The 9,075-nt window shown below is 43.6% G+C and overlaps 1 protein-coding gene and 1 long non-coding RNA gene across 2 annotated transcripts; one reads left to right on the top strand and one right to left on the bottom strand.

Annotated features, from left to right (window-relative positions):
* Nucleotides 1–3,477: 3,477 nt before the first annotated feature.
* Nucleotides 3,478–6,992, bottom strand: ak4 (adenylate kinase 4). Its single transcript, XM_084692871.1, has 6 exons — nucleotides 6,106–6,992; nucleotides 5,750–5,911; nucleotides 4,854–4,973; nucleotides 4,208–4,380; nucleotides 3,826–3,944; nucleotides 3,478–3,642 (listed from the first exon to the last, which is right to left on the bottom strand). The coding sequence occupies exons 2-6, from the start codon at nucleotides 5,889–5,891 to the stop codon at nucleotides 3,516–3,518; spliced, it is 681 nt and encodes a 226-aa protein (XP_084548997.1). The 5' UTR covers nucleotides 5,892–5,911; nucleotides 6,106–6,992; the 3' UTR covers nucleotides 3,478–3,515.
* Nucleotides 6,972–8,844, top strand: LOC146221416 (uncharacterized). Its single transcript, XR_014750768.1, has 2 exons — nucleotides 6,972–7,273; nucleotides 7,922–8,844. It is a non-coding gene; the product is annotated as an uncharacterized LOC146221416 (long non-coding RNA).
* The last annotated feature ends 231 nt before the right edge of the window (nucleotides 8,845–9,075 follow it).

A 9,075-nucleotide genomic window follows, 5' to 3' on the forward strand; every position in this document is an offset into this window, starting at 1 on the left:
CTACAGTCAAAAATACTGTATGATACTATATCATTATTAACCAATTGATAGAACTTTTTTTTTACAAATAAAAAAACTAAGTAGGGGGCATTTAACAAGTCATATTATGACGAGTAAGAGCGCGGTGTTTTCACGACGTATTAAAGGCCTGTCACTCCAATACGCCGTTCAGTTGGACGCATCACTCTCGTCATTCAAAATGCTCTATAGCCGACGCTAAGAACAAGCTTCCACACATTATTCGAATTAAATATTAAGTAACGACATGCAACAATTTCCCATAAGCAAACTTACACGGTCTGGTGTTCTATAGGCATAATTATGTAATATAGTTGTGATATGTTTTAGGCTACAGGATGCATCCCGATGCTCCTGGGAAGGACATCAAGACTGGCCTTTTAATATTAGATTTTTTTCTTTTTAGGTTTCTGTCAAAGCGCGTATTGTGAATAAGATACATTAAGCCTACCGATCAGATAAACAGCCAGAGCATCGTACCTTTCAGAGCACCTTCTGTCATTATCTCCTCAACACCGTCCGCGGACATGAATGGACCTCGGCTGCGCCGCTTGGAAATGCCGACCTTTGATTTGTCATTCGCCGCCAGTCAAAGGTCAAAATATATATCCAACCCTCTGTAAAATGTTTCCCGCTTTAAAGTGTGCTACTGTTTTCCGTAAAATTAAAACGGAGTATGACGACGTCACCATATCACGTATTGTTTTAAGCTAACCTCAGCAGATCACAGCGATGACAATTCGCTAATCTCTGGATGTTGTGGAGTAGCCCATTGATGGGCGCGCGGCCATCCAGCACGTTATAGATCTAAAGCGTTGAACCCGCGCAGTTTTGTGCTTGTGATTGTTGTACACATACACCACGATTTTTGATTACATGTACCAATGAAAACATATGATAAACCTTGACGAGGAATCCTGGACTGGACTCAATCTCCTTAAATGACCGATGGAACAGCGAATGGTTGTTGCCAATACATTAATCAGAATAAACTATGGTGCCAATATCCCTCACATTGCATTTAGCGTTTTTTCTTATTAGGTTAACCAGTTAAGTTTCTACATCAGTGTTGCTAAAAAAAATGAATAATTATATTATATATAGGCCTATACAGTACAGATGGCACTGAGCCAATATAAAATATAATTATAACATCAACTCTCTAAAACCATCTCCTGGCAGGCTGGAATAACCATCGTTATCAAATTCAAATGTAGACAAACCAGCACAGAAACCTGTCGCTTCAGAATCCAATAATACACTCCAGGTGTTACACCCTCCTCCTGATTCACATGGGATTAAATCACTGGGCAGAGAGCAGGATTAAAGACAAGACGGTGTGTGTACAGAAATACCTCCCTTGTATCTACGACAGCACGCACGCACACACACACACACACACACACACACACACACACACACACACACACACACACACACACCTCTGCCCAGCCTCTCTGATCTTTGATCAAAGACCCTATAGGCCATTTAACAACTGAGGTCAGGATTCCCTGAGCTGTGTTACCTACTGCAGGTTCAGGGTTGATGTCTCTGTGCTGGCTCACACTGCAGGACTGATGTCTCTGTGCAGGTCCACACTGCAGGACTGTGCAGGCCCACACTGCAGGACTGATGTCTCTGTGCTGGCTCACACTGCAGGACTGATGTCTCTGTGCAGGTCCACACTGCAGGACTGTGCAGGCCCACACTGCAGGACTGATGTCTCTGTGTTGGCTCACACTGCAGGACTGATGTCTCTGTGTTGGCTCACACTGAAGGACTGATGTCTCTGTGCAGGCCCACACTGCGTGACTGTGTTGGCCCACACTGCGTGACTGTGCTGGCTCACACTGCAGGACTGATGTCTCTGTGCAGGCCCACACTGCAGGACTGTGCTGGCCCACACTGCGTGACTGTGCTGGCTCACACTGCTTGACTGTGCTGGCTCACACTGCAGGACTGTGCTGGCTCACACTGCAGGACTGTGCTGGCCCACACTGCAGGACTGTGCTGGCTCACACTGCAGGACTGTGCTGGCCCACACTGCAGGACTGTGCTGGCCCACACTGCAGGACTGTGCTGGCCCACACTGCAGGACTGTGCTGGCCCACACTGCAGGACTGTGCTGGCCCACACTGCAGGACTGTGCTGGCCCACACTGCAGGACTGTATGTTGAGACCACATCAGGAGCTGGCATCACACAGACGCGAGAGGAACATACTGCTAAAGAAGTTTCAGCCTTTTCAGCAACAGTCAATAGTGAGTGCAGCGACAGTGAATAACAAATGTGATTGAGAACGTGATTTAGGATGGAGCCTACAAGCCTTGACGTTTTGGAAATGTTTTTTTCAATCAAACATTTGATTTAAAAAAAGCTACTTAAAACCAGTTCTGAGAAAATAATTTTATAGTTTGAGGAAAACGACAAATTTGGACGACAATCCAATGACAGGACTGTAAATAAACATGAAGTGGTGTGTGTTGCTCAACAGGGGCTCATCACATTCTGCAACTGAAGCTCATTCAACAGAACACTCATCTAATTGGATTTGCATGATGGCTACTTTCAACATTTGTATTAAATTAACATGAAGTATTTGGAGGGTGGTGACAGCCCACAGGAACACAAATATAACCACAGAAATAATGTCCATACCCTTTTCAGATCAGACAATATTCACGGTCAAGTAGAAAACTTGGGTAGTTTTATCCTTTTCGATTTTCCGATTCTTATTATTTCATTTTATTTTTCCCGCGTTGATGTACAATAAATCAGAGAATCTGGGTAACAAAACTTCACAAAATTCAAAGCAAAAGATAACAAGCACATATAGGATCAACAAAATAATAATTAATGTTAAAAATGACTAACAATTACTTAATTGTATAAACTAAATTATTACACAAAAATGAACTAACCAGGTTTCTAGACATACAAAGTGAAATCTGCTCAGGCTATTGCCACAAGTGCAAAGGATTGTGGGAAAAGAAAAAAGAAAAGTTTGAGATGAACAGGAGTGAACTCGCACTGCAAACATGTAGCCGTGTTTCTAACACTCGGCTAACCTGCACTCGACATCAACCACACATTGGACAACTACGACTTTGCAGCTGCCAGATTTACAAACTATCATTTTACACGTCCATGTACCTACAGGTACAACCCTTCACTGGGAGAACCACGAGCCTGCAGACAGGATGGAGCTGGGAGAAGGACCAGCACATGACCGCTCCCACCCCCAGCCCCCCTGCCTTTGTGCCCCCCTGCCCCAGCCACCCAGCCAAGCCCCCCAGCTCCCCAGCCTTCCTGCCCCAGGCCCTCAGCCCAGCCCCCAGCCTTCCTGCCCCAGCCACCCAGCCCAGCCCCCCAGCCTTCCTGCCCCAGCCCCCCAGCCTTCCTGCCCCAGCCCCCCAGCCTTCCTGCCCCAGCCCCCCAGCCTTCCTGCCCCAGCCCCCAGCCTTCCTGCCCCAGCCCCCCAGCCTTCCTGCCCCTGAGCTAGGGGGCTGGTACGCTGACAGGGACAGTGTGCTGAGGCTGGATCTTGGTGTTAAGGAGGGAGCTGATGTAGGGCCACATCCGGTCGGTCTCCGTTCCTGAGACAGAGTGCAGGATGCCCTTCGCCCTTAGCAGGGAGAGAACGCAAAGACAATCACCTGGCGGTGTTCAGCAGGTATACACAGCTATAACTAAATGCTTGATGGAGATTGTTTGACCATGTAACCTTGTGTGGGATACAATACTGTAAGTTAGGGGCGTTGGTTAGTACCCCTACTTTCCAAGACACTGCTGAAGAGGATGGACTCACTTGTACAGATCTATGACTGGCTTGGCCACATCCTTGTAGTACCTCAGTCTGGCCACCAGGGCGTCTGCTTTGTCATCGTCATACTGGACGAGTGGCTCACCAGTGTTGTCATCTCTGCCCTAACATGGGGAGAAAGTTTGCATGACAATAAACATACATAAACAACTCTGTCCTTCAGAAGATATATAAATGACCCTGTGATTTAAAAAAAAATCCCTTTCATAGGCTTGGTGTGGAGAGACAGGGGGAGAGAGTGAAAGAGAAAGACAGGTGGAGAGATAGAGACAGAGGGAGAGACAAGTGGAGAGATAGAGACAGAGGGAGAGACAAGTGGAGAGAGTGAAAGAGAGAGAGGGTGTGAGTGGAGAGCTGTCTCTTTCACCTGAACTTGTGGAGGGTTGAAGCCCATGTTGTAGACCCTCCCACTGGCTGGATGGACCCAGCGATGGGTCAGCCTCTCCTTCAGAGTCTCGTAGGGGATGTTTAGGCTGATGACCATGTCCACGTCGCAGCTGCTGTTCAGGGCTTGGGCCTGGGCCAGGGTGCGGGGGAACCCTGGACAGCAGAGGTTAGAATGAGGCAACACAGATAAGTGTGTGTGTGTGTGTGTGTAGTCTGTACACACAATGTAGAATGTCTAAGAGAGACTGGCATCATAAAAAATCGATTATATGACATTGTAAATTTCAACATTATGAGGATGCTCTGTGCTAATTGTGGGACTGGTATGGACTGGTTAAGATGGTAAACTTGCACCACTGTTTACAAACGTTGGCCTTTAGCCACCAGAAACTGGTTGCATCTTGTTTCTAGGTCAGAGACCCACGATTCCAGTCAATGTTTGGCATGAGTTAGTAGAACAGAAAGAGTACAGTGAACGGTAAGGTTTTTCGTCTCGAACCAATAATTTGCGGACATAGACCCGTGGATTGTCGGTTGTTTATTCTGACCTGTCTCGCGTGCTATATTGGCCTGTATCGTGTGATATATTGGCGCGCCTCGTGTGCTATGTGTTTGCAGAACTTTACCATCCAGCAACCAGCTGTGGCTGGTCATCTGCTCCAGTCTGGGAAGCAACAGTCGAGTCATCACATGGTCAGGGACCAGAACACCTCTTTCTATGTAGGTCTTGGCCAAAACTCCAGCCTCTGACAAACACAGACACAGGAAAGAGAGAGAGAGATAGAGAGAGAGAGAGAGAGAGAGAGAGAGAGAGAGAGAGAGAGAAAGAGAGAAAGAGAGAGAGAGAAAGGGAGAAAGAGAGCGGGAAGGGGGTATTCGTTAGTCCACACAGTTAGAGACGAGACAAACTGGGACAGTGGAAGGAGTATTCCACAGGTATGAAAAGAATAACATATGAACATGTGTTATTGCAAGAAGCACTATTCTACAAAAGTCTGTGTACGCTCTGGCCTTGACAGAGTAATTACACACATGCTTTTACTTTACTGCCTTGAAATCAGATTTCATTAGTGGGAGTTTGGCCCACACTGTGATTAAACTGGCATTTAAGCTCTACTCTGAGAAATGTGAATACTTCAAAATAAATGGTGAAGTATATAGCCTTTGGATAGGAGGGGTTACGATAAAGGCTCAACTCAAATGTCTTTGTTTAAACATTTTGTATTTGGTCAGTCAGTTTCCTTGTTGCTGTTTCCACAATAATGATATATGTGTCAAGTTACTTGCTCATATATAATTAAGTAACTCTTCATCTTCCCTGAACTTGCGGATGCACTGCGATAAACATTGCTGACTCATCTGACAGCATGTACTACTATGATTAAATTCATAATGACACAAGAAAACATAATGCGAGTAAACAACGATAAATAAGTAACAATGCGAACAACTGGTTTATTGTGCATTATAGAACTGTAGTTTTAGTGCCACTCTTAAATGAATGAATGACGGCCTAAACTACCTGTATTTGCTGCTATATTCTCGCGGAGAAAGTCGCCGCTGGATAGATGTAACAAGCCAAAGCTTTGTGCAATTCTTTCGGATATTGTCCCTTTACCCGAGCCAGGAGGACCCAAAATCACAGCTCGGAACAGTTTTGCCATTTCTTCTTGAGGATGTGACACTTTGAAAAAAACAAACAAAAAAAAACATAGCGGACCATGACTTGGCTAAAATAAGCTCCTAACATTTATATCCTATTTTAATCAGCGATGTATTCAAGTTGATGCCCTGCAGGCAAGACACAGTTTGACTTTTCCGTATAACAAGTGAAAAAAATATTTGGATAGATGTGCATGCAATTATCATGAACCTCACCAAAATATTCCTCTCGTTCGATTACAGCTGGTATCCTGTAAAGTGCTTAACATAGAGTTAAAATAGGGCATCTATGTATATTTCCCTGCTTACAAGAAATCCTTTTTTACTGCGTCTTTAAGAAAATACTTTTCTCTGCGATGAATGGAGGAGTTACCGCGACGCCCTATATCTCAACCAATTCTAGAGAAACTTCGCGCACTACGCCTCCCTGACACATCATCCTGAAAAAATGCAGTCTTGTGCGCAGGAGCCGTACTTTGGAATCTGGTTACTGTAGTTTTATTTTATGCTGCTGTGTAACTTGAGTCTGACGAAGTGGAAACATTTTAACAAATACACATTAAACGTCGGCTATAGGTCATATCTTGGTCATTCCAATTAAATCAGACGTTTCAAATAATTCTATTTTGATTAGCCTAGCCTGAGTCTCGAGATCAAAGGTTAGGGGAGAATAATAGGTCTAATGTATATGTGGTAATGTAGACAGAAAATAAGAGTTTTATTTCAACTTTTCAAATAGCATTGTGTGGTTATTGTGAGTCTGTTGAATGCAGTGTATAGTGTTCAAGCAATGCATGTCATTCATGGACTTACAGCATTATGCTTATTTGTAGTCTGTCTTTGCAGTGAGCTACAGGTAGGCTAAACAACATGGAGTAATCAGATAATGGGCTACCAATAATAGCCATTTTATTGTCAATAAATGCATGTCCCGGTCAATTATTTTCCCTGGCTAGCTTAATGACTGCAAAGTAGGTGCAGCGTTCACAATCTCTTCGGTTGTCCCACGCAACACTGACCACTGGAAGCCGAGGACAAAACCGATCCCGCGCAACACTTGCGGACCAAGGAATGTAGCCCGACTTGTTGCAAGCCATAGACGCGTCAGTGTCCTAAAGCTGTCAAATGCTGCGCACAGCCTATTGACGTCTTCAGTCAATGAAACCTGCTCATCCTTCCGACAATCAAATGACTTGGAAGATTAACATTTACTCAACTAGTTGTTCGTCGACACCCGGAAGCTTTATTCTATTATTCATTTGTCACATGGCTGAGAGATTGCAATAACAACAAAAAATGGCGACAATCACGTTGTTCGGTGTGGTCTTGCTGCGTCATAAAACAATATTCATGTAAACACGAGAATGAAACGGGGAATTTTCAAGTAAGTAATGCTGATATTTAGTAGATATTGAATTGTAAGTAAAACAAATGAGTTATGTTGATGTTATTTTTGGTTCGTTTGACTATGGTGTTTGTTTTTTACCTAGAAAGGGGTGTGTGCGTTTCTGGGCGTTAGCGTCGGCTGCAAGATAATAGCCATCGTACTCAGTCTAGAGAATCATAACATTACTTTTTACTCGGTTTTGTTATTTAATTGCTTTGGGTGACTAACATTTTCATGCGATGGAAACGGTAAAGATCAATCCGAGCAGCACTGAATTGCTCAACTCTTGTTTTATACATAGAAAACAGCAACAAGCGTTATCAGCATAAACATGTATGTAATAGCCTAATCTTTTCTATAGGGCATTTAGATAAATGTTTTCCAAAAAAGTGTGCTGGATAGCAGTAGTGGCTGTATTAATTAATGGCAATGTTAGTTTAGTAAAAGACAAGACTGGGTAATAGGTTACACATATTTGTAGCCTATCTATATTTACAATTTTCAGATCACACTCAGTTGTAATTTGTTCTTTATTCGAAGTTATGTGATGTGTTATGCACAGTTGCTGTTTGTTCAGTTTCTGGCAAGTGTTTTGCAGTCGTGTGGTATCAAACAGAACCAGCTAATCGAGTTGTTTACATGAAGCGCGAGGGCGGACCTGGATCAAGGAGGAGTCTCCGCCAGAGGGCCTCGCCACTGGACTGCTGGAGAAGCTTCGCGCGCCGAGGGTGGAGCCCTGACAATCATAACAAGTCTGACGTCAGCCCTGTGGTTTGTATAAATTGTACATTTCTCAAACCGCCACAGAAAATCGAATTGTAGCCTATTTTCTTTACACTGGACAAGCTCAGCATACTAATCGACATGGAAGGTTGTTAATTGGATTTCTAAATCTTAAAAGTGGACAACGGTACACATATGACATCAGACGGGTCCAATAACGTTTCAACATCGACCACATCTGTGTGAGGAGTATTTTAAGACTGTTTCACTGTTTCGTATTAGGTAGGCCTTTCAATTAAGCATATGGATTCATGAAGACAATATAAATCAACTCTTACCAAGATGAGAGACTGTAAACCACACGCACCAGAGGTACACTCCAAATGCCTCTATTTATAGGAGGCCTATTGGCGTTGTTCCAGTGACAACATACCTTCCTGGGATGCTGTTCCCAAGACTCCAGGCCTAGACCTACAGGAGACCGTTTTGGAGTTGGGTCAGGGCGCATGGCTCTAGATGTGACGGGCTTCCCTGGTTCAGTTATCACAGTGCTGATGCTGTCAGTATTAAAGGTACAGTACTGTGATAACTGAAGGATGGCAGCCAACTGGACACGTTTCATCCATCCTGCGGTCAACCAAGCTGGAAAAGAGTCCCAAGGAATGAACTGGCTATGGTTAAGAGAGTGAAATATTGTTTTAATGTCAAAGGCAAGATAATGTCAATTCAAAGAAGCCAATTCGAACGAAGATGTTGATTTTGAATTGGTGTTGTTATTGATTGTGTATAATGTCACTCTTGCACAATTGTATTTTTACAAAATGTTTAATAAAGTTGAAACGTTGCTTAGGCTACTATTTTTGGAGGATGCATATGGATGACAAATCAAACATATGACACAGACACATTTGGATGTGAAACAAAACAACTTACTACACACATAGCTTTCTTTTACACAATACTGTGTTCCAAAATATTATTTACCCTTGGTGCTTAAATCTAATAAGGCTCAGAATGATTTGGTCACCATTTTATCATTTTCTTCGGTTGTGCACAGCAAGAAAACACTCATGCAT

This window comes from Hypomesus nipponensis, chromosome 26 (genome assembly GCF_054491055.1).
Source record: "Hypomesus nipponensis isolate SF chromosome 26, ASM5449105v1, whole genome shotgun sequence".
NCBI lineage: Eukaryota > Metazoa > Chordata > Actinopteri > Osmeriformes > Osmeridae > Hypomesus > Hypomesus nipponensis.

Coding starts and splice junctions, on each gene's coding strand:
- ak4 (XM_084692871.1), bottom strand. CDS start 5,891: ATGGCAAAACTGTTCCGAGCTGTGATTTTGGGTCCTCCTGGCTCGGGT. Junction 4,381..4,853: donor CCACAGCTGGTTGCTGGATG/GTAAAGTTCTGC, acceptor TCTGCTGTCCAG/GGTTCCCCCGCACCCTGGCC. Junction 3,643..3,825: donor CCAGTCATAGATCTGTACAA/GTGAGTCCATCC, acceptor CTCCCTGCTAAG/GGCGAAGGGCATCCTGCACT.